Below are 26,623 nucleotides of genomic sequence, written 5' to 3' on the forward strand. Positions count from 1 at the left end.
GTTGTCTTTCAGGGGTATTTTAGTAATTAATGGTATTTATTGAGTTGAGTGTGTTGGTGTTCGGTGGAGGAGTTCGTGTCGGAGCTTGGAACAGCAGGATCTTATCCTTTCAGCCGGCAGTTTCGAGGTGAGTTATCGTCACTATATCAACAGGGTCTAAGGCACCAAGGTCGGCCCTTATCGGATTGAGATACGGGTAGTTGTTGTTATGTTGTTGCTGTGATTTGTTTGCATCCTGAGAGTTAGGATGGTATATGTTAGAGACCTGATTGAGATCGGTATCCTGAGAGATAGGGAGATGCTATACTAGTGACCTGTTAGGTCGGTATCCTGGTTAGGATGATGATATGTTATGTGATCTGTTTGATCTGCTTGTTGACTGTGAATTGCTATATGATTGTATGTATATGTGCACATGGTTGTTTAGACTGGATTTGGGTTGAGGCGGGTCCTGCTTTGTGTTGTAGGCCAAGATACCCAGGGCGGACCGGTTGTTCCGAAGGCCCAGCGAGCGGTCCGGATAGGCTGTAGGCCCCAAGAGGGCGGACCAAACGTGCCGAGGCTCGGAGAGTGGACCAGGCAGACTGAAGGCCCGGTGTGGGCGGACCAGTCATACTGTAGACTCAGAGAGTGGACCAGGTGGATTGAAGGCCAGGTGCAGGCGGACCAATCACACTGCAGACTCGATGTATGTGGTTAGATTCGGAGAGTGGACCAGGTGGATTGAAGGCCCGGTGCGGGCGGACCAATCACACTGTAGACTCGAGGTTTATGGCTAGACTCAGAGGGTGGACCAAGTGGACTGTAGGCCAGTGCGGCGGACCAGTCACACAGTAGACCCGAAGTGTATGGCTGTTCTATGATCAGATATTTTGTGGCATGTTATGCGTGTATGGTCTATATGGTTGGTATTTTGGGGATATCTCACTAAGCTTTCGGGCTTACAGTTGTGGTTTTATGTTTTTTAGGTTCTTCAGGAGACCGTGGCAAGGCGAAGGCGTGATCGTACCGCTCCTCATGATTTTGTAATAATGTGATTCTGGGAATACGTTAAATGTTTTGTATTGAAAACCTTTTTGTAAAGATTTAATGGAATTGAGCTGTTTTTGAAAAATTTAAAATTGGTTGTATTTTTCGGTCGTTACAATCCATGTCCATACGTATCAGTTAGATTACTAGTAAACTACCATATGGGTAGTTTAGGAAGATACTAGAACTATTACTAGAACGCGATATCATACAATGCGTCAGTTCATTCATGAGTCAATACTTGCTAGATAGAGAGAACATACATTACAGCTAGAACATTACAATACATTACTATTCTTGCTAGATAGAGAGAACATACATTACAGCTAGAACATTACAGTACATTACTATTCATGCTAGATAGAGAGAGAACACACATTACAGCTAGCACACGTAGAACATTTCAGTACATTACATATACATGAATACGTTGACATAATTGTGATCCACTGTATCGGAGCATGCCTTCAATGTCATGACCCGAGTTGTAGCCAGAGTCTCTTGGAGGGAGAGCGTGAGTTTGCGTATAGATCTATACTGGATTAACTATCCTACACCTTGCTGCTAGCTACAGCCGGACCTGCAAGTCTGCGGGTGCCAAACGTCATACCTTTTTACGACCTACATTTGTCGTTGTTACCCAGTCGATAGTATGGTACAATTAATCACATGATGCCTTAATATAAATCCGGTTTAAGGTAGTTAGTATAGCAGTAGTTCCTATAGCACTACACTACAGTACTACATTAATTTTCCCTTTACATATATTTAGTGATCTTTTCACTTAAACATTAAATGTAAGAACTATATTTTGTTAATGATAGTTACACTTGGGAAAATTACACACTTTTACAAGAAACGAACATTTAAAACAGTTAAGTCTTGGTAGAAGACTACATTCAGAACAGTCGGGTCTTGGTAGAAGACTACAGTCAGAGCAGTTAGGTCTTGGTAGAAGGCTACATTTAGAACAGTTAAGTCTTGGTAGAAGACTCTCTTTTATAATAGTAGGAATCATAGGGATTTATAGGGTTTTCAAACGTTTACATTTGTTTTACAAACATTTTCATACTTACAATTCATATACATTTTTATACTTACAGTTCATATACATTTTCAATACTACAGTTCATATACATACAAATACTTACATACAAATTAAGACACTAAAATACTTATGATCTCACCAGCTTTAAAGTTGATACTCGCTTTCAAAATTACTTGTATCCTCAGGTCATCAATACATAGGTACCGATGCAAGGTTTAGAGAAGATGGAGCTCGTTCAAGACTCATCTTTCATTTTGATTATACTTTAGTGTCTATTATAATTTGACAGAACACTTGTATTAAAATTATATTATTAATGCAATGGATGATGTTGTTGCTTGTTTACTACTTTTCATTGTTGTGATACTGTACATGACGTCCTCCGCCCTAGAACGTTTCCGTCGTTCTTGGTTTTTGGGTGTGACAGATTGGTATCAGAGCGTTGTTTATAGTGAATTAAGTATATCAACCCATAAAAGATATACAGACTATAAATACAATGGGATTAAAAATACTCTGACCAAGTGTTTATACTTTAAATAATAAAATATTTAATTAAGTATACGTGTCTGCATTCATACTAAAATCAGTGTCACTAGGACAGTACAAAAGAATTACGATTGTTGGGCAACACAGGTGGACTTAGAGACATATAGCCAAATCTTGGTCCGCAGATTGGCCCGAAATGAGAATTAAGGCAGGACAGCCCTACATCAGATCACCGAAGTTGTCGCCGATGTGAGAATGCATACCCTCCGCACCATTCGTCTAGAAGATGCTTGCAAGAGATCAGAGAGAAACCATGAAACCCTGCTGCAAGCACTGGATGAATTACGAGCCGAAGTCATAGAGCTCCGCGTACGCCAGAGGGTGTACGAAAGACACCTACTTGATGTGGAACGTCAACTGGCTGAACTGAGAGTTCACCAGAGGGATGACCGTCGCCAGTAGTAGATGCTTTACTTTATTTTCCTCATTAAAAGGAATCGTTTTTCTGTCTATGCCCGATGTGGCATTTTCTATGAAACTATCTTTTACTGTAAGTACTATTGTTTAGGTCTTTATGCTGTCAAGAACTATCTTCTCTAGCTATGATGTAAGACCTTTTACAAGGTCATTTTCCGAACTTTTACGTCGTGAATATCAAAGATATTGACAGTCGGCTAACTTTTGTGTCATTCTTTATTCAAGTACTCTTATCATACTCTCATTGGAGTCTATCTGAAACATGCTTTAGTCAAGTCATTGGACTATAGTAATTTAGCTCTGGAGACATTTCCAAGTCTCTTTCAGTGGTTGGATCATGTTATTCACCAACCAACGATACCTCGGCTTGAACAACAAACGTCTTGAGACCATTCTACAAACTCACTTCCATTCCGTACTAGGACTGCATCATAGGGATGTAGGTCAAACCTTCGCGATCATACCTCCAATCCGTACTAGGACTGCATAATAGGGATGTAGTCAACCTTTCGAGAACATACTCTTACTCTTTGATTGAGAAATCGAAGTACATCTTGGGTCAGCTAGAATCGCTCACAAAATCCTTATCTTTCGTGTTACAGAATCATGTCGTCATCCGTAAGCAATCAGTAGAACAACGAAACCTCCGCCTTTCCTATGGACGCCGCTACCTTTCAAACCGCAGTTACAATTGTCGTGATGGCTGCCGTGACAGCTGTCCTTGCACACCGTAGCGCTATCAGCACAATCAATGCTGATGATAGGGTTGAAGTTTCCAATCAGGGTATCCATCCAGGAAGTCATCAAACGGTAACAGCCACAGGCTCGCAAAGCCGAAAAACAGAGAACAAGAAACGAAGGCGCCAAGCCCAGAAAGAACGAAAGAAATCCCAAAAACTTGCCATGCAACAACAAAAAGTGGAAACCCCTGCCATCCCCGTACCGAGCAGGCCATACGATGGAAAACCCCCGAAGTGTGATAAGTGTAGTTTCCATCATCATGGGGCTTGCCATGAGATGCAATGTTGCAATTGCCTAGAAATAAGGCACCATGCTCGTAGCTGTGGAGCGCCGTCACGACCCATCACTCAAGTCCCTATCATCGGGGCCAACCCTACACACAAAAGTAGTGATAAAGCCGAACGCTTTAGGAAGAAATTTCCAAGGTGGAGTAATGAGGAAGGCACTCGTGTCCACATAACACTGGCTAAACACCTCACTTCCACCACCAATGTTGGTGCTGTCCAGATATGTCACCAATGCGGTGAAATTGGACACTTCAAGAAGGATTGCCCGATAACGAAGAACTCGGGTACTGACGGGAAGATTCTCAGGATCACAACTGCAGGAGAAACTACGTCGGACCCTCGTTAATGCAATTTAAGCGTTTCGTTGTAACAGACTTATAACCCATCCAAAACTAGTGCAACTAGAGTCTTATCTTTTGCGAGATCCTGTCTGTATAGGGATGCTCGTGCTGCGTATACTTGTCTTTTGTAGTATGCCTTATTCGCTGCATTAGTCTTGTAGTAAATCTAAAGTACTGTAAATCTGTTAATGGTTGCACGGTTATGTTTTGTCTGTAAATGCCTTATGTTCAGATCTTATGTCTTTAAGTTTCCGTACAATTCCGACATTATCATACAACTCGATTAAATTTGACCCTCACAAAAACAGCTTCATACGTACATCTCTTTATCAATAAACGTCTTTTTAGAGAAACTGTCATTTCAGAACACCGAAATACTCATGCATGGAGTACCTCATAGTTCTTCTCTTTTCTGAAGAAATCCCCGAAGTACCACTCATACAGTACGTCAAGTTCAATCCAAAGATCCATACGGTTGATCTGTCGCTGAAGAATGTATACATAGGGACGATATTTAATCAAGGTTCTACATGTTTAGAATTGATGATTCCGCTTTAACTTCTTTTTCCTTGATATGATGTGAGCTTAAAGAAGGATCAGTTATTCGATTATCTTTTCAATCTTAATTATATACGACTCGTATGCACGAGATTGTGATCGTTGAAACGAGTATGGATTCTAATATGAACTTCAGGACGGAGAACTGCCCAAGACCACGAGTAATCGCATCGTCATGCGAACCAAACTTAGAACCCATTAAGACTTCTGTAAACAGATTTCCCTTTAGTCTAAACACCTACGGAGATACAAGAATAGTCCGGACAACTTAGCGAACTACACAGAAATAGAATTGGAAGACCAGGCTTCTCACCCTGGAGAACTCCGGTCTTATTCTTCCAGAGATCGACGGATTGCATCGTATGTTCCTCGGCTATCGAGGACTCCGTCCAGATTTTTCCATTAGAAACCGTTGTCTCTGCCTCGCATAGATGAATCGGTTGAGCAAACACAAGGAACGAGTCACTTTTCAGAAATGGACCGAGATCCGAATATCAGCAGTTTCGAGTGTTAGCGAAGGATGTCTCGAAGACTACCTTCCGAACTCGATGCGGACACTTCGAGTCCGTAGTGATACCCCTCGGATAGGACCAATACGCCCGAAGCATTCATGATTTTAATGAATAGAGTCCGTTTTTCTTACATGGATCAGTTCGTCACTCTCCATGTAACGACTTACTTATCTACCCTCGTAGTAAGAAGGAACCCGCGGAAACATTACCCTTGGAGATACTTTTCGCGAAGTTCTCTAAACACGAGTTTTGAAATTTAAGAGTCAGATTCCTAAGACACACTATTAGTGATGTGGGAATCCTGAGTACTCTATCAATTTATCAAAATCGTTGAGAATTTGTCAACACCAAAGACTCCGACAGGAATTCGCCAAATTCTAGGTCTTACAGACCTACTGTCATAGATCATCGAGAACTCCTTGCAAATTACAGACACCCTTACGACTTTAACCCAGCAAGGGGTGGCCCTTGACGGGGAAGATAAGCAAGAGAAAGAACCTTTAGAATTCCAAGTGAGAGACCAAATTCTTTAGAAAGTCTCACTCTGGGAATGGCTTAATACGCTTCGTAAAGTGTGGAAAGCTAAATCCAAGATAGATAGGACCTCTGAGATTCTTACTAGAATCGGTCCTGTACCTCACAAACTAGACCTACTCCGCGAACTTAGTAACGTACATTTTACTCTTCGCGTCTCGATCTTGAAACCGTACCTTTCCGTCAGGACTCTCGTAAGCCCACTCGACGAGGTCAAGATTAACGAGCTCCTCGCCTTCGTATTAGAACCGTAGTGACCCTCAACCGAGAGGTCAAGCGGACGAAGCAACGTAGTCGCCCGTTAGTGAAGGTTCGTTGGGATACCAACCGAGGACCCAATTTCACTTATGAGAGCGAGAACGAATCAATTAGGAAGTTTTCCACCTCACGACTCGATCATTCGTACTTACTTCCTTGCCTAAATTCTAATTTCGGGACGAAATTCCCTTTAATAGGGGGATGATGTGACAACCCGAAATTTCCATTCTGAACAAACCATATGAAGTCAATAGAAGTTAGAATACTTACAGTGAAATTCCAGACTTTGGGTATAACTTTGAGTATTTCAGGATTTGCACTTAAGGAGATATCAGGAGAGTGGATGCACTAGGATTTTGTGCAACACTGTTATTCCAAAACTCTATGATATTAGAGTTCATTCCGGGAATAAAATATTTTCTACCAAAATCCCAGGACTATATATAGAAATCTGAACCATATTCATTCATTAGTTACATTTCCAACTAGAGAAAAGCCAAATTCTTTCTCACGGATCTTCAGGTTTTCATCCCAAATCGTGAGTACTTCTATCTAGTTGTAATATATAGCTTAGATTTTGCCTAATAAAATCAAAATTGGATCAAAACCCCAAGATTTGAGAGTTTACCGCCCAAGAACACTTGGAGAGTAAACTCTTTTATAAGGGCCAAAGTGTGCCCAATGTCCCTCCAAACCTTGGAAATGAACCTTGAGACTACCCATAGCTGGTTTAGACATCCAAAACATTAAGAATCAAGGGTTGAAAGTGAGTTCACGGCCAAGGATGTTCTTGGGCCGTGAACTCCATTTTAAGGTGTCAAATGCCCTAAAAGCCTTCCTTAAGCCAAGAGACTAATTTATACATGTACCCTATTGAGTTTAGGACTAGCAAACACCATTAGAACACCAAGAGTACGGTTTTCACGGCCCAAGAAGTTCCAGGGCCGTGAACTCAATACAATAGGGCCAAATAGTGCTATAAACTCTTCTAAAGCCTTGTACACTAGCCTACTTTAGTTCCTAGTTAAATTAGGGACTTGTAAACACCAAACAAACCCTCCCAAGGGAGATTACGGCTGTAATCTCCAAGGGATATGGTCCCTGGGCCGTGAACATTGAGCAAGGCCATTTTAAGGCCTTAAACCCACCCAAACACTTGTTTAAGCCTAGAAGCAATTCACCAATTAAGTTGTAATAGCTTTGAGCTTCATTTAGTGCCCCAATAGAGAGTTTATGGCCAGGAGTTTACTCCCCTGGGTCGTAAACTCCAGCACACATGGTCTTTAGACCATAAACTTCCGTATGAGGTCTTGCACTCCTTTGTTGCAACCCATTAGCCTCCTAGCACTTGACCAAAGTGTTTTCCTCGCATTAGGATGTTTATACATGTTTAATTAGTGTTATAATCACTAATTGTTTATATACATATGTCTTCATATGTAATTAGGACCATTGTGTGTGTATAAAGTCTTCACTTGACACCTAGCAGTCCTACCTCTTCAGTTCATCCGTATCACCCACAACAGGTGAGTTCATACCCCTTAATCAATGTTTTAACTGTTTTTAAATGTTTTATGGGGGGATACAAGTAGAATTATGCTAATTATTATATCAATCACATGTGATTAATAAGTAGCATTCAAATGATTGGCTACTCATTAGCCGTTTTGCCAAACAGTTTCCTTCAAATGTTTTTCATAAACACTTTATGTGTTTAAAACTCCTTATTACACTCTATGTTACATTCAAACTTATTTACAATTGTGTTTCAAACAAATGTTTCTTTATACTAAACTATTTTATCAAACCCATGCTTCCAACCCGTTTTATAGATTGACATCAAGTTGATCTTTTCTTAGATAATAATTATGTTCAAAGGTTTTACAAAACTTATTTTATGCTTTTATATTATAAATTGCATGCCTATATATGTATAGTTATATTAGAAATGTTTAAAAGACTTAGGAAGGCTATCCACCCTATTTCCTTTTCGCGGTTGAGATGTGGTCTGGTGGGACATCGGGTATCCGTCCGAAGGTTGTTTAAAGATTAGTTATATATCATATGTACATATATAGTCATAAAGGTCCTTCCAGTTCATCAAATGCCCTTGGGTAGCAAGGGTATACATCCATGTCCATATGTACCAGTTAGATTACTAGTAAACTACCATATGGGTAGTTTAGGAAGATACTAGAACTATTACTAGAACGCGATATCATACAATGCGTCAGTTCATTCATGAGTCAATACTTGCTAGATAGAGAGAACATACATTACAGCTAGAACATTACAGTACATTACCATTCTTGCTAGATAGAGAGAGCATACATTACAGCTAGAACATTACAGTAAATTACTATTCATGCTAGATAGAGAGAGAACACACATTACAGCTAGCACACGTAGAACATTTCAGTACATTACATATACATGAATACGTTGACATAATTGTGATCCACTGTATCAGAGCATGCCTTCAATGTCATGGCCCGAGTTGTAGCCAGAGTCTCTTGGAGGGAGAACGTGAGTTTGCGTATAGATCTATACTGGATTAACTATCCTACACCTTGCTGATAGCTACAGCTGGACCTGCAGGTCTGTGGGTGCCAAACGTCATACCTTTTTACGACCTACATTTGTCGTTGTTACCCAGTCGATAGTATGGTACAATTAATCACATGATGCCTTAATATAAATCCGGTTTAAGGTAGTTAGTATAGCAGTAGTTCCTATAGCACTACACTACAGTACTACATTAATTTTCCCTTTACATATATTTAGTGATCTTTTCACTTAAACATTAAATGTAAGAACTATATTTTGTTAATGATAGTTACACTTGGGAAAATTACACACTTTTACGAGAAACGAACATTTAAAACAGTTAAGTCTTGGTAGAAGACTACATTCAGAACAGTCGGGTCTTGGTAGAAGACTACATTCAGAGCAGTTAGGTCTTGGTAGAAGGCTACATTTAGAACAGTTAAGTCTTGGTAGAAGACTCTCTTTTATAATAGTAGGAATCATAGGGATTTCTAGGGTTTTCAAACGTTTATAGTTGTTTTACAAACATTTTCATACTTACAATTCATATACATTTTTATACTTACAGTTCATATACATTTTCAATACTACAGTTCATATACATACAAATACTTACATACAAATTAAGACACTAAAATACTTATGATCTCACCAGCTTTAAAGCTGATACTCGCTTTCAAAATTACTTGTATCCTCAGGTCATCAATACACAGGTACCGATGCAAGGTTTAGAGAAGATGGAGCTCGTTCAAGACTCATCTTTCATTTTGATTATACTTTAGTGTCTATTATAATTTGACAGAACACTTGTATTAAAATTATATTATTAATGCAATGGATGACGTTGTTGCTTGTTTACTACTTTTCATTGTTGTGATACTGTACATGACGTCCTCCGCCCCAGAACGTTTCCGTCGTTCTTGGTTTTGGGGTGTGACACAAGCTTTTACCTTTATGGTTTATTTTCTTCGATCTGAGTTGTTTTTGTCCCTTTTGGTTCATAGGTTTGATTTGAGTGAATGGATGGTATAAAGTTGGGAACTTTATGTTCCTCCAGATTCTCAAGAGCATCATATCTTATGGATCTAAGGATTGGTTGTGGATTTGTGAACCTTGCATGATTGTTATGTCATTTTCTTGACTTTTGAAATAGGTTGGGGAGAGGACATGCATGGAGCATTCATGTTCATAAATTTTTCATTTTTATGAACCTCTAAAGTCCCTTAAAGCTTTCTGGACTGTTAGACTTGAAGACTTAATGGATTAAGGACTTAAACCATTAAGGTTTTGCCTTATACAGTGGTCATGTTGTGGCATGAAGATTGTCACGGTGTGACGATGGAGGAATTCCTTGATTATCTTATCCAGCTGTGTTTACGACGTGACTAAGGAGGGCTCACGTCGTGGTATCTGTTGAGAGAGTTGACTGTAACTGAGTTGGCTTAGTTAGTGTGAGATCGAGTTGAGTGTGTTCTTTTGATTTGACCAAGGTTTTTTCACCACGTGAGGGTAAACTATTAGTATTATTGGTTGTTGACTTTGACTTTGACCATTAACTTTTGGCATGGGTTGACTTTAGTCAAACTAAGGGTTTTAGAGTGTAGATTGAGAGGGTACCCTTTATTGTTGTTAGGTACCTTATAGGATCCGTCTTCACTAGGTGAGAGCTATGGTGTTTAGCTTCTACTTGCGAGGTGAGCCTTCTCACTATACTATAGGACAGTAAGTGTCGGTTGTGCATGTTGTCTTTATGAATCTTGCTGATGTGCTTGTATGTTGTATGCATGGAGTCAATCTAGGATCGGAGTCATTATGGACACGTGGTTGATATGGACCTGATGGTGCCAATCTAGGCTCGAAGTCATTGCAAACTTAGGTTTGATACAAACCCGATGGAGCCGGTCTGGGCTCGGAGTCAATATGGACTTGGGGTTGATACGAAATCGAGGTTGTTACGGACTCGAGGTTGTTACGTGTTGTTATATATGTTATATGTGGTATTTTGAGGGACTCACTAACTTTGCGCTTAAATTTGTGGATTAAATATTTTACAGGTACTTATTGAATTGCGAATGCGGGACTATACACACACATCAATAGTTTTATGATTCGAGATTCCGCAAAGTTTTCATTATAACTTAGTTTCCCGAATAGTGGTTTATGAACAAATGGGTTGACCTAAATCTAATTTTGTAAAAATAGATGTTTTTTTATTTTAAAAATGTAAAAAACTTAGCCTGAGAATTAGGGATGTCTCAACTTAAGAAAGACTTGGTTTGTTCGTTGTATCGATATGTTCTATCATCACCCAGTTCTTTTCTCAACAATGAATAAATATGTTTAATTGAAAAAAGAACTTTAAAAACATTTTTAAGGTATAAAAATATATAAAATATATTTTTCATATGTATTTATTATATTTATACGTATTTTTTTACATAAAATACATTTTTATATGTATAAATATGTATTTAAAATATATTTATATATGTAATTATTTAATATATTATTAATAATAACAAATTTTATAAATAATATATTTATGTGAGTTTTCAATAAAATAATAAAAATAAAAATAAAGGTTTTTGCAGAAAAGTCACAATATTTTGGGTCAGTTTACAAAATAGTCCCTATATTTTGGAACTGTTTACAAATAGTCCCAAATTAATTTGTTATTGGTTGAACCGAAAAAAAATAGTCAGAATGCAACACTTTACTAGTTTTTAGGACTTTTTGTAAAATAAAATTAAATTTGAACAAATTTATAAATTGGCCCAACATATTTGAACTTTTCTAAGGAAAATATATTATAAATAAAAAAGCCTAGCAACAAGCCAGGAGGTACAAAAAATTAAAATGAAAAGAAAGTTATAGAAAACACAAATAATCATAACCTAACATGACATTCAACGATTAGGTTTTAATACTCATTTCATCTAAGCTTGTCACCTTTTGTTTTTCCTCGAGTTGATCCATAGATGTGACAAAAGTTGTACATCATATACCAATTTTTAGTGTGATTGTAAATTAGTGGAGTGAACCTTAAGATTCAGAAAAGTCCATATAGTCTAAATAAAGGCCAACGCAATGGCGTCGTACCCAAGGGCTCTGTGATTGAAATCCAAGAGGTTGGACTTGCAGTTTAATAGACCTGAAATCAAAAAGTAGTAGGGTTGTAAACAAGCTCTGCCAATTAGCCACGTTGCCATACTTCAGACACGATTGAGCCTTCCACAAAGAGGTGATTTTCAGTTTGAAGGGCATTATGACAATGTTTTCAAGTTGGGTCATGTGACATCCATTTATTTTTCAGAACCGATTAAAACTTTTTATTTACGCTTGGAGATACGGAAATTCTCAGTTATATAAAACATATTGAGATAACAAAAGTTCTTTCATTATATTAAATTTCGAGGATGTCATCGTTTATATCAAAACTTACATTACAAGGTAAATATATAAAAGGTCCTGAAATACTATAACAAGCTCATCTCTTATTTCACTCGGCATCCTAACTAAGCTTCAACAGCCTTACATCCACTACTTGTGATGTACATAAAATGAGTGGGTCAGGTTTGGAAAACCTGGTGAGATGCAGAGGGTTTTTAAGCCTATAATAATTTAATGATAAATAATCATAATATCCTTCCTGTAAAACAATCGTTGACAAATAACATAGGTATATAAAATCTGACATAAATATCTTAAGACATTCTACCCAGCCCAACTAACTCTCACAAATCATAAGTCAACGACTATATGGAGGAATCACCCTACCTGATGAGCCGTTTGAGTGTCTGGTTGACTACACAGCTACGAGAGTCCATTGTCAATGTAAGTCATTTAAGGGCAACCAATGTTCAGAGTTATTAATAAATATTTTTATCTATGTCTGTGGGTTATAAATCCATATTAACAACATAATTCACTAGACCGCCTAGAATAGTTAACTGTTGTCATCTACTCTGGTCGACGACCCAAACATACCTATCAGTTCTCTGAATTGGACCCACCATTTCTGGTCATCCAAGAAAGAGGAGGAATACTACACTTCGCTCTGATCTCACACTCTACCCTCAAAATGAGACCTAATCAATCTCCAACTTATTGGGAACTAAACACCTTATACAAGTCTTATTATAACTAATCCACACTTATACTAAAGGCAAACTATGTCCAGTATAATTCCTACTACGCAGTACTACTACATGTATACAATTAGTATAGAGTATAAACAAAACAATTAGCATTTAATAAATACTTTTTTAAAATTATGCTCTTGAAAGTAATTATGCACTCACCTAAAAAGTAGGTGACTAGAGGATAGTGTAGCACTTCGTCTTAACACTTCTCAAAGACCTAAATTTATAACACTAAGTTTTAGTCTAATTTTATAATCTTGGCGACCATATAATGATTGTCTAGATTCCTCAACAATCACAATGTTTACATCAAGATCTATATATCAAGTAAGGAATAACCAGGTAGGATCATATCGGAGGTAAAGTTCTGTCACACCCCAAAACCAAGAACGGCAGAAACGTTCCGGGGTGGAGGACGTCATGTGAAGTATCATAACAGTGTAAAGTAGTAACCAAGCAACAACATCATCCATTGCATTAAAAGTAAAGTTTTAATACATGTGTGTTCTTTCATAACGTACAACAATAAAATGAATAATCAAAATAAGACGAGTCTTGTTTGTGCTCCGTCTTCTCAAATCCTGGCCATCGTACCTGTCTAACCGGTGACCTGAGAATACAAGTTATTTTGAAAGCGAGTATCAGCCTAAAGCTGGTGAATTCATAAGTATTTAAGTGTCATTGTCTTGTTTTGGAAAGCTGTTATGAATGTCATGTAAATCTTTAAATGAAACAGTTGATATAAGTATGAAAAACCCTAGAAAATCCCATATTTCCTACTAGTATGAAATGTAGTCTTCTACCAAGACCCGAATGTTTTGTTATGACAATGTAGTCTTCTACCAAGACCCGAATGTTTTGCTTATGATAATGATAGTTTTTCCTTCTTTTTGACTATTACAAACAATACTTAGTCTAACTCGTCGTTTATGTGAATGTATCACAAAATAAAGTAAATAGGAAAAATATAATCATGTAAGTGTTATCCTTTTGTATTAGGATTAACACGACATCGCGATTTGCGAAATGTATAACCTTTAAACATCCGTAGATTGTTCAATTGTCCTCTGTAGCTACAGCAGGGGGAAGGAAGGCTTAGTCCCGTAATCGATTTCCTAATATAAGTATTAACCGTAGGCATCCGTAGATGTTCATCAACCACTGGTGCTAATAGCTGGGCTTCGGAATGGTTAGTCCCGTCTAGATATCCCATTGAACTGGGATAGGCAGGACAATTTACACAGAAAGTACTAATAAATCATCCTAATGAATCGAGGTACAAGTATCCATGTAAATGTATACAGGAAAATGTATCTACGTAAAGGTACTCATGTAATGTATTCATGTAAGGTACTCATGTAAGTGTATTCATGTAAGGTACTAATGTAATGTATTCATGTAAGGTACTCATGTAATGTATTCATGTGAGGTACTCATGTAATGTATTCATGTAAGGTACTCATGTAAGTGTATCCATGTAACATGTAATGTATAGTGTAGACTCATGAATGAACTGACGCTGATGTAATTCCTTGTAATAGGAATAATGTTATGTATCTCCTAAATATCCCTATAATAGTTAACTGGAAGGTAATTGATTGTCCAAATAGGTTTATACACCCTTGCTACACAAGAGTGTGGGAAACTGAATGAAGGATGAAAACTATAACATCAATACATATAAAAGAACATAAGTGTATAGATATAGTTTTGTTCAAGAAGGTAAAAATGGTTTTGTAAGACATCTAAGAGTTTTGAACAATAATTAAAAATGAATTGATATCATTTTAATAAACATTTCAAACATAATACTTTTGCTATCAAGGTATTTTTAAGATATAAAACCATTTCATGCATCACATTTTGTAGTATGTGAAATCTGCTGAATGAAAACACAGTTATAAATACATATGATTGATTTAATAACATGTTGTTTTCTACCTGTATCCCCCCCCCCCCATTAAAGCATTTAAAATCATTTAAAACATTGATTAAGGGGTATGAACTCACCTGAAGATGGTGGTTTGGATGTACTTAATGATGTAGGATAGCTAGGTTATAAGTGAAGACTTGTTCACACTCAATGATCCTAGTTAACATATAATCACACATATATGTATCCAATTAGACTTTAAACCACTAATTGATCAAGTTAAGACATCCTAAGTCATGTAAAACACCTTATTTAGGTGCTACAAGTCATAAGGATTGCATCTAAGTGCTAAAGGACCTTGCTATAGTGTTTGGGGTTCAAGGGTAAACTCCCTTGGAGTTTACGGTTTTCATGACTTTGACCTAATGACTTTACGGTCGTAAACTCAAGAGTTTACGGTCGTAAACTCCTCTCTTTTTTACCATAAGTTGGTTTGAGGTTTTGCAAGTCCTTTGAAGCATTTCTACTTGGTGGTTTGGCCTTTGGAAGAAATTAGGGCATCATTGCACTCCTTTGAGGAGTTTACGACCTCATGGTCATTTCTCTTTGGGTTTACTACCTTAAAATCTTGAGTTTACTACCTTAAACTCATGAGTTTACTACCTTAAACTCATGAGTTTACTACCTTAAACTCATAAGTTTGGTATTTGGGGGTTTTCAAGTCCTTAGCTCAATCATGGCAATAGTCTAGGTTAGATTTAGGCATAAGGAATAACCATTGGACTTTTATGGGACATTTATGCACTTTTTGGGGTGTTTACGGTTTTGGGAGATCCCCAAACCGTAAACACATAAAAATGGAAGTATTTGGTGCTTTTTGTGTGATAAACTCATCAAGGATGAAGCTAGACAAGTCCCTAAGGCATGGTGAAGCATCTAGGCACCTTAAGGCACCACTTTACACCATAAATGGTGTTTACGGTTTTGGGAGCCTCCCAAAACCATGAACACCTTGATCTTGGTGTTCTTGGGACTTTTCTTTGATGTTAATATGTAATACAAGCTTATGAAGACTCAAGGATGGAAGTACTTACTATAAGGAAGCTTGGATTTAGCTAAAAGTCCAAGAACACTTAGTGTGTGTTCTTGGTGTTTTTGAAAATCTAATCAAAACACAAAAATGAATGGATGAATAGATGCACAAACACTAGATTAAGTCTTTAATCAACTTGAAATGGATAGAACACTTACAACTTGGAAGATCTTGAATTGTTTCTAGTTTGCTACTTGAGAGGTTTTCTTGAGTTTACTCTTTTGGAGTTTACTCTTTTGGGGAGTAAACACATTATAACTAGACTTAATCCGTAAACTCATGGATAAGCATGAGTTTACGGATTTTGGGATGATTTTTCGACCCAAACGAAATAGTTTGGCCGGGAACTTCTAAGACGCGAGGTGTTTGCGGTTTTTAAATTTCAAAACCCGAGACGACACTTTCTTACACCCGTTCGTTTAAAGAATAATATTAAAATAATCAAACAAACTCTAAATTTGGTAAAATAAGCAACAATGACATTAACTTATAGTAAGAAGTGATTGACTTCTAGGGTTTGACCGAATGAAAATTTCGGGTTGTCACAAGTTCATTTGGTATACAGAGTATACTGTTTGGAAATCCTACTTTAAACACTTCACTAAATCCAACATAGACATCACTCCCGTAAGTATAGCAATCAGTATAATGACTTGGAATCACTGATAAATTTTAATTATAGGTTCATAATAACGACTATGACTATAATTAAAAGTTACATTTAATATAAATAAGTGCAGCTTGACTTACAGAGTAATCTAACGAAAATTAATAATTATGCGGGTAGAAATCTGAGAGCTTCTATTCTCCGGATTTGACACCACAAAGCTCTGCTAAAGTAACCCGAACTTGGGAGTAAAAGGGGTTAAGGCTAGGTGGTAATCTAGAGAGAATTTGAGAAGTGTTTTTGTAAGGAACCAAATTTCCAAACAAAATTTTCATTTTTAATTAATCAAAACATTCCCATAAAATATGAAATATCAATGAAAATTGTTTTCAAAATCCATAACATCAACATTTTATTTCAAATATCAGAGTGTCCCATCAAATCAAATGTCGGAGAGTGCATGTCGTGCCATCCAGGCTTTCCCTTGCCTTTAGGCTCAGAAGTACCTGAAACATATCAACAAACTGTAAGCTAATGCATAGTGAGCTCCCCAGAGCATACCCCACACAACCCACATAATCACATAATCTATATTAGCTATAAAAGCTTCATAAACCACATAAGCCATGCATACAACATATAAGGATTCCATGGAAACCCTCCAAGGTCTTATACCTAGTGCCACTGGAACCCCCACATGGTCTTAACTACCTGCCATGGGAACCCCCACATGGCAATGTTTTAAGCCCCGGGTTTTTAGTTGACCCGGTGTGATGACCGGTTCACAGATCAACCGGTTGAACCGCCGGGTCAACCCGGTTTATGGTCTTTTTCTATTTTCTTATATTTTTATTTTCCTACATACTACATAGACATATAATACCAATAATTTGATGTCAACAGAGTTTAATTTAAACACAACAAACGATCTAAACACAACAAACAACCACATAGAGTATTAATAACATGTTATAGATCAATCAAAACACAAAAAACAACCACATAGAAAACATAGTTACGACCAATCAATCTAAACACAACAAACAGTCGATACACATAGAAAACATAGTTGTAGACAAATCCAAACACGTTACGACCAAACCAAATCATGGATCTTGAGAAATTGAAGTATTATAAGCATCAATCTCGTGGTCACTTAGTAACTGAAATTCACTATCAACTTCATCATAAACATGGTCACCTTGTGATTCAGAAGCCGGTTCATGCTCTTTCTTATAAAGCATATTTTCCAAATCATCATAATTAAGTTCTCCTTCCCGCTCTTCTTCAACCACTCAAAATCCTGTCTTATCAACATTTTCATAGTCAACCGGATCGTAAGACCTCATATCAACCTTCAATCTACAAAAACATTCACAAAAAATCTCAAATATAACTTGGTCATTTTATAGCATAGTATATCTTAGCAAGATACCATACCTATTTTGTAAACGCAAGTTGTAATGAACAAATACAAGATCATTTAGCCTTTGACGTTCCAATCTATTCCTCCATTTCGTGTGAATCCTTTCAAATACACTCCAATTACGTTCACAACCGGAAGAAGATGTCGTTTGACTTAATATTCTAATAGCAAACTTTTGCAAAACCGGAATATCTCCGCCAAATAAATTCCACCACTCATCTACAAAAGATATAGTTAGCAAAAAAATATATTAGAAAATACAATATTTTATATATAATAATAACAAATTAAATTTAAATCATACCTGGACGAGTAAGATTACGAGAAGTAACGACACTAGATCTACCAAAGGTACCTTCAGCATCACGAAACCTGCCTAAATTCAATGTAATATTTAAAACATCATCACCTTTAAAAGTCTTCTCAACCATTTCAAGAACGCCTTAAAATACCTCATTCTTCTTACAAAGATTTGCATGATCATATTGAAAAACGGGATTCAACCAATAAGCCGCACAATAAATACTTTTTCTTAACATCCTATCCCAACGACTATTAATTATGTTAGTGTAAGGCCTATATAATTCCTTCTTCTTCTTAAACAATTCCTTAATCCCTCTTCTTGCCCGACGCATTCCCTCGTAAACATAACCAATTGCAGGTTTTTCATCCGAATCACACAACCGCAAAATCTTTAACAAAGGAGTCATTACTTTCATTGTAATCAAACAATTCTTCCAAAATATTTCATTCAAGACAATTTCTTTACATTCAACCGCATTTCCCACTTTCAACATCTTCTTAAACTCATTAGATATGACCATTGCTTGTAAGTCTTCTTTATGGTCATACAAACTTTGCAATGCAATGAACAAAGTACCAAACCGAGTAGCACCTGGATGGATAATTTCTTTCCAACCGGGTCTTTTTCTTAACCAATTCAAGGGCCACTTATGATTATAAACAAAAACAGTAACCCTTGATGAAAGATTGACCAAACTTTTCACATTATCCAATTCTGAAAGATCCTTTAATACAAGATTAAGACAATGTGCTGCACATGGAGACCAAGTAATAGAAGGATATCTTTCACATAACTTAGTACCAGCAAGCTTGAAATTAGCAACATTATCAGTTACCATTTGCACCGCATTTTTTTCTCCTACCATTTCAACAATCTCAGCAAACAAATTACACAAATTTGTAGCATTGCTCTCTATATCAGATGCATCAACAGATTTAAGAAATGATATCCCTTTCGGACAATAAACCAAGAAATTAATCAAATGTCATTGTGAAACATCCCTCCAACCATCACTCATAATTGTGCATCTAGTATCAACCCATTGACTTCTTAACGAATCAATTATCAATGAAACTGACTTTTTTACATCTGTCAATAAATTAACCCTCAGAGCATGATAATTGGGTGCTTTGTACCCATAACCAATACTTGCTATTTTATCTACCATAAGTTGAAAAAAAAAGGAGAGTTGCAAGCATTCATAGGTATACATGCATCATAAAACCACATAGCAATAGCTAAATCCACATCATGTATTTTTTCCTTACTTTGCATTGCAGATTTGATAGTGGGTTGGGAGGGATCATTTATACCTTTCGTAAAAATTGGATGCAAGTTTGAAATAGATTTCCTTTTTCCCTTTTTCACAGTTGACATTTCTGCTTCCTCCATCTCTTCATCATCATCCAAGATAGTAACACAAGTGGTATGTTTTTCTTTTTCTTTTTGGGCAGTCTCTGTCAATTTCCCTTGCATAGTAAACCGCACTATAGTACTAACTTTTGGGCATGCTACTACCTCACCTTTAATACTAGCAAGATGTTTCTTAACCCTGTTTATTCCACCACTACCTATAATTTTTTGACAAAAATTACATATCCATGCCTTTTTCCCCTTCTCATCAACGACTTGAGTAACATGTTCCCATGCTATATCCGTCTTTTTTTGCACATTTGATTGAACCGAAGAATGGGATTGAGCTTGAGATTGTGCTTGCAATGGTTCTTCTTCCCTTGATTCCATATTTAACTGCATTGAAAAGTAATGTTATAATCAATAAACATATGTCAATTGTTTCCTAATTACATAATCTACACAACTAAAACCTTGAAACAATGATCAATTAACGATAAATGAACTCTAAACAAACCAAATATAAAACATACATAATTCTTCTAAACTAACCAGTAATATTTATAGAGGAAAACAGAAACACCCAATGAAATTGACTTCACATATAGATTTGTTTTTAGATTTAAACTTTTTCTCAATGAAATTGACAAATTTAAACATAAAACACCCAATGAAATTGACAAATATTGGTTGATATTCATGATGAAAGTATTCCACTGTTAAGTTCACTGATAAATTAAACAAGATGCTCAGAAAGTGAAGCAACAAAACCTAAATCGACCAAAAACTTGTAATTCCAAACAAAGATATACTTCAGAAATCGCAAATCATTAACTAGAAATCGCTGGAGAATTGGAGAAGAACGACCACAAACTGTTTTGCAAATCATTAACTAAATCGACCACAAACTGTTTTGCAGGAAAACAAGGAAACATGAAAATAGAAAACTCACCTGGAGAACTGGAGAAGAACGAAATCACTGGCAGAGTGGCAGTCGCTCCTTCAATTTCCTTCAACGACTATAGTTTAGTGGCATCGACTATAGTTCAATCGCAAATCACTAATGTCGTTCCTTGGTCGCTATTTCTTCCAGCCGCTTTTCTTTCCCAACGAGTTTATTTTTCTTGGAGAGAGTCGGTCACTTAATTATCCAAGCCCTAGAAAACGAGCCAATCCGGGTTTTTAGCGGTTTGAAATACCCGGTTCAACCGCGGTTTAGTGTAAACCCAGCCGGTTCGATCCGGTCGATATTTTTACAAAAACCCGCTCTAATTTGACTCGCCTTTTATCCCGGGTCACGGTCCAACTGGTTGAACCGGCTGGGTCGAACCGGGTTTTAAAACATTTCCACATGGTCTTCCTGCCATGGGAACCCCCACAGTCTTCACTATCTGCCATAGGAACCCCCACATTGTCTTCACTACCAAAAACATATCATACAAGCTAAACATGCAAATATACTAGGATGCCATGGAAACCCTCCAAGGTTTTACACCAAATGCTATGGGAACCCCCACATGGTCTCAATCTACTGCCATGGGAAACCCCCCCCCCCCCCCCCGGGGGTCTTCAATGCAAATGTCATACTAACATAATGCACAATCAATCAATAATCCACATATCATAAAATGGGCCGGCCTTGGTGCCTTAGACCCATTGGTATGGTGAGAAAACTCACCTCTGTCTGTTGAATCTGAAAGCTGCTCTCCTAACCGTTTGTAACCACCTGTGCTGAACAATAATATCATTAACCCAAAGTTAGGGTTAAATATATTCCAATTAAAGAACCCAAGCCCCAATTCCTTTCATAATTTCCCAAAAGTCTCCCATTACTATTAGGCCCAAGTCCATGTCCAAAATCACTAATGGGCCTCATGGACTAATAAAGCCCAACCATAGCTGATAGTGGCATAATTAGCCTTATATTAAGTATAGATTTTTATCATTTATTAGCTAATTTATTGCATATCATGGACAAAAGATACTTAAAAGTGTTTGAATTGTGTTTTCATTCCAAAGCAAAGCTCGGAAGCAGGAGAAGCGGTTGGGAGCTCGGGAGTTGAACAAAGAAGAAAAAGGCTAAAAATACAAGGTACTCGGCGAGTAGGGTCGACTACTCGGCGAGTCTCATCGAAGATTCGAGAGGATAAAGACTCCGTGACTTACCGTGTAAGGGAATTAAGGGATGGACTCGGCGGGTCGGTCATGGACTCGGCGAGTCAGTTCGAATCTATAAAAACAGTTGTCCAGATTGACACAAGGTATTCTGGAACCCTTGGGGAGAAGCAAGCTGCGAATCAGAGCCAGAAGAGGTCTGGAGAACGAAGATACAACCACAAAACCAATTCCGAAGGAGATTTGAGGCAAAATTACATCATTCTTACTTTAATCTATTTTTCTTCATCATGTTTAGACTTCTAGATTTCGTTTTTGTGCTGTTAATTACCTCAATCCTGAGCTAAAACTTTTAAACTTCTGTTTGGGGAGACAAAATTGAGACTATGGTTGATTATTGGTAGGATTAATTTAATATTGGTGATTTTGTTGATTCTAGCTTGTTAAAGAACCTTATGTGTGAATGAAAACTATTTCTCTGTTATTAGGAAGATAATTAAGCTGCATGAACATCTCTTAATTGCTACCTCATATAATTTATGTGACCACTTTGTTATATGACTAGGATTAGTGACTGTGAAACTAGAATTACTAGAAAAATAGGTAAATTCATGTGTGAGCTTGTGTGATGACCATCAACAAGAGGTTAACTAAAGGACCAAATTAGTTAGCTATTACAAGTCTAAATTAACCTGAATAAATAACCTAGTGAATTAAATTAAATTAGACAACTGGCCACTGTTTGAGTTAGTTTGTTCTCTAAGGATTAGTGCAACGAACGTGAATCTAATCACTTGAATCGGTAGCCAATAGAAGAATTAATCCATGCACTATTACCATAATATCAACCATAGGATCAATTGAGTTGAACTAAACAGAAGTTCCCTTCTTCATTGAATTTATTTGAATCTTTGCTTTTCTAGTCTTTAGTTTAAGTAATAGTTAGTAAGTTTCTAGTCTTGTAAAACTAGAGAAAACCCCTTTTATTATTTAATTTTAGATAAAATTAGTTTTAGTTTTAATTTACCGTTCCCTGTGTTCGATACCCTACTTATTTAGCTTTAACACAATTGATAGGTCCACTGCCTTTGTATGTTTATTTTATAATTAAAAGTAGGTTTAAAACTAGTTGAGTTCACACACATCAAGTTTTTGGCGCCGTTGCCGGGGAACGGTTCTAAATTAGCATTAATTTCTATTTTTATCGATCCTTTGTGTGAGATTTATCTTACACAAAGTTAATTCTTAGGTAATTTAGTAAGTAAGTTAGGTTTTAATATTTATTGGTTTTTATTTTAAATCTGTCAAAATTCTCTGTTTTTGCCTTGAACTCGCCGAGTACACTCGAAGCAACTCGGCGAGTCCATCGTTGATTCACAGTTTCAGTTTTTATTTTATTTTTGTTCTTATTACGTGTTTTCCTTGTTTTATTTGCAGTCGTTTCATGACCCAAGGATCTAAGACACCTTTAGTCCCTCCACTAGAAGACCCGGAATCCGCCCAAAGGAAGAGCAAGGGAAAATCCGTTTCTTCAAAGAACTCGCCACTTAAGAATCTAAAGTCCGTTTTCAGCAAGAAGAAGAGCAGCAAATCAGGAGCTTCCAGCACCTCTATAGCAATAGAAGACCTGATCAAAGAGGACACCGAGTACGAAACCGAAGGAGAAGAAGATCCCACTTTCGGGCACGAATCCGATTTTGACGACGAATTAGCCATTATCATGGCTAACATCGATGAAGTCCCCATGGGGGAATGGAAGAAGAGGATGTGTGACGATACCGGCCCGGGACTTGTGCAACCCGCAATTCCCGTTACTGCTACTTTCGAGCTAAAGGGCGACATACTCGCTCAACTCAAGGAGATTCCCTTTTCTGGAAAAGACCACGAAGATGACTACAAGCACTTGGATGAAGTCAATGATGTAGCTGATTACTTCAATGTTCTAAATGTGCCATGCGAGACCCAACTACATCGTATGCTTCCAGTCACATTCAAGGGTGTTGCGAAGGATTGGCTCAAGTCACTTCCTCTCGGGTCGGTCACCACATGGGCTAAGATGAAAGAAGAATTTATTGACCACTTTTGCCCACCGTCTAAACTAGCCAAGTTGAAGAAGGTCATTGCTAACTTTGAACAACAAGTTGGGGAGTCACTATATGAAGCTTGGGAGAGATACAAGAGCCTGCTAAGGAATTGCCTACACCATGACCTTAATAGCCAACAAGAAGTCTCCATCTTCTATAACGGAGTCAATGTCACCACAAGGCAGTTACTTGACTCGCAAGGCCTGCTCACAAAGAAGGCACCCCCGGTGATCAAAGAATTAACTGAAGAGTTCTCTAAGCACTCTAGAGAATACCACAACCCGCGAAATGAAGTAAGTAGGGGGTAGTGAACACGGTCAATTATGGCATGGCGGCAATGATGGCTAAACTAGACAGTTTAGATAGAATAATGACGAAAATGGATCAAACAATCAATGTTATCCGAGTGGGATGTGAAAATTATAGGGGACCTCACTTAACTAAAGAGTGTGACTTGGATGAGAATGGAAACAAAAAGGCGCAAGTTTTCTATTCAAGTGGCGACAGATACGATGACAATTGGCGGAAACCCAAGAAGGAATGGCTCCCGTATGAAGAATACAAGAACGCAAAGGAAGAGAAATACAAGCAAAAAGAGAGGGGTTTCTATCAAAAGGAAGAACCGGTTGTGGAGAAAAGAGCCGATTTAGAAGAAATGTTCACGAGATTTATAGTCGCGTCCGAGAAGAGGTACAATGATCATGATGCTGCAATACAAGAGACCAAGACTATACTTAGGAATCAGCAAGCATCTATACTCAACATTGAGAAACAGCTTAGGCAACTAGCACATCAAGTGAACGAGAGAAGACCGGGTGAACTTCCAAGTAAAACCGAGAATAATCCGAGAATGGAGAATGTGCATGTCATATCATCTAGTTATGGAGAAATTTTCACTCCTCTGACCCCTGCACAGAAGGTCTCAACTAAGGTGCAAACAGAAAAGACAGAAGAGTCGAGTTCAGCTAAACCCGAATCGACTCGCCGAGTCCCTCTAATGGACTCGACGAGTCCATGCCCTGATGAAAAATCTGTTGTATCCTTAAAGCCTTACAGGCCTCCTTTTCCATTTCCAAATCGAGCCATACCTGATGAAAAGGTTAAAGCATACAGAGCTTTCATGGAACATGTTAAAGCCCTTCAAGTCAACATTCCATTTGTGGAAACGATGCTTCAAACACCCAAATATTTAAACTTGCTAAAGGGTCTCTTTGTTGCTAGAAAAGATATGGCGGAATTAGTATTAAATGAACTACCAGAAAAGAAGGGCGATTCGGGAAGCATCTCGATTCCTTGCCAATTTGGGAATATACTTGCTACTCAAGCGTTGACCGATTCGGGTGCAAGTATTAACTTAATGCCTTTTTCTTTCTTCAAGAAGCTGAATTTACCGGAGCCGAGGTTTATTAATATGAAGATCCATTTGGCGGACAAGACAATAATTCGCCCAAGAGGTGTTTGTGAAGATCTCCTCATAAAATTCGATAAATTTGTATTTCGTGTGGACTTTGTAGTGCTTGACATGGAAGAAGACCCTGAAATTCCAATTATTTTGGGGAGACCATTTTTAAATACCGCATGCGCATTGATAGATGTATGCGAGTCCACACTAACATTGAGGGTAGGAGACAAGTCGGTTGTGTTCAAAGCTATACCGGAGGTTAAGCAAGAAGAAACAAGAAAAGAAGAAGTTTCCTCCATTGATTTGGATAATGAAATACTCCAAAAAGAGCTTGCACTACTACAAGAAGAAGACCCAAGTAAATTCCTACTATCTTCTGGAGGTAATGATGATATTGAAAAAGACTTAGAAGAGATAGAGAAGATGTTGAAGGGAACTGATTCAGAAAACACAGTGGAATGTGATGTATTCGCTCCGACTCGCCGAGTCAAGTCGACAGACTCGACGAGCCCAGACGAAAATCTTAGAAACTTGAATTATCTTGACCTCACTGTCACCAGTGCCTTGCCTGATTTGGACATAAAGATTTTTCCTAATTATTTAGAAGATCAAGAAGCAGAAGGCGGAATTGTTAAAGCATATGGTGATTTCCAATACATTCAAGTAGCGTGCCTCGATACAATAATGCAAGAAGATGAAGACATTCCACTTGAAGAGGAGGCAAGTTTTGTGGAAGAGGGGAATGCAATGGTTAAGAAAGATGATGCTGATAACCCATTCATTGAGTCACATATAACCAAACCTCGAGCCCGAGTTTTGACCAATTATGAAGTAATGAAGTTTAAAGAAGGAGGAGTACAAAAGAGGGTGCAAGAGAATGGGGTAAACGAGAAGAACGTAAGAAAAAGGGAAAACATGCAGTTGAAGATGATGCTACAAGGAAAAAGAGAGAAGAATTGAGACGGGCATACAAGAAGAATATACACGCTTACAAGACAAAGTATAAACCGCAAAAGATTAGGCGTGCGTTCCCGATGCAGGAAAATGAAGAAACGTAGATGGGGAGGAGTCCAGCTAATGACTCCATAAAAAGAAGCGCTTGGCGGGAGGCAACCTGTTATGAGAGTTTGCTTTCTTTCTCGTTTTATTTTTATTTGATTTTCATTTTTAGGATTTTCTTTTTCTGTTTTCGTCTTCTAAATCATCAAACATGACTGCTTGAGAATACGTATGGGCTGAGTGTGGGGTGGATTGAATTTTAAATACATGACAAAATGATATAATTTTTGAATTGTTTGCAAGTGACTCGTCGAGTCTGACCCTGACTCAACGAGTCTACACATAATCCAGTTTAGTTTCGATTCGCGATGAGACTCGCCGAGTCTAACCCTAACTCGACAAGT

General features: G+C 37.6%; 1 protein-coding gene and 1 non-coding gene across 2 annotated transcripts; both read right to left on the reverse strand.

The window, feature by feature from the left end:
• Positions 1–17,831: 17,831 nt before the first annotated feature.
• LOC145095301 (uncharacterized) lies at positions 17,832–23,480 on the reverse strand. Its single transcript, XM_079033209.1, has 8 exons — positions 23,201–23,480; positions 21,298–21,345; positions 20,963–21,039; positions 19,478–20,015; positions 18,429–19,217; positions 18,267–18,338; positions 17,977–18,181; positions 17,832–17,898 (listed from the first exon to the last, which is right to left on the reverse strand). Exons 1-8 carry the CDS (start codon positions 23,478–23,480, stop codon positions 17,832–17,834), a joined length of 2,076 nt encoding a protein of 691 aa, XP_078889335.1.
• A 358-nt stretch (positions 23,481–23,838) lies between these two features.
• LOC145096402 (small nucleolar RNA R71) lies at positions 23,839–23,945 on the reverse strand. Its single transcript, XR_013703810.1, has one exon. It is a non-coding gene; the product is annotated as a small nucleolar RNA R71 (small nucleolar RNA).
• Positions 23,946–26,623: the final 2,678 nt, after the last annotated feature.

Source organism: Lactuca serriola, chromosome 3 (assembly GCF_051521515.1).
Source record: "Lactuca serriola cultivar US96UC23 chromosome 3, Lser_US96UC23_V15, whole genome shotgun sequence".
NCBI classification, from domain to species: domain Eukaryota; kingdom Viridiplantae; phylum Streptophyta; class Magnoliopsida; order Asterales; family Asteraceae; genus Lactuca; species Lactuca serriola.

Coding starts and splice junctions, on each gene's coding strand:
- LOC145095301 (XM_079033209.1), bottom strand. CDS start 23,480: ATGGGGACTTCATCGATGTTAGCCATGATAATGGCTAATTCGTCGTCA. Junction 19,218..19,477: donor TATGTGGTTTTATGATGCAT/GTATACCTATGA, acceptor ATTGTCCGAAAG/GGATATCATTTCTTAAATCT. Junction 18,182..18,266: donor TCGTAATCTTACTCGTCCAG/GTATGATTTAAA, acceptor TATCTTTTGTAG/ATGAGTGGTGGAATTTATTT.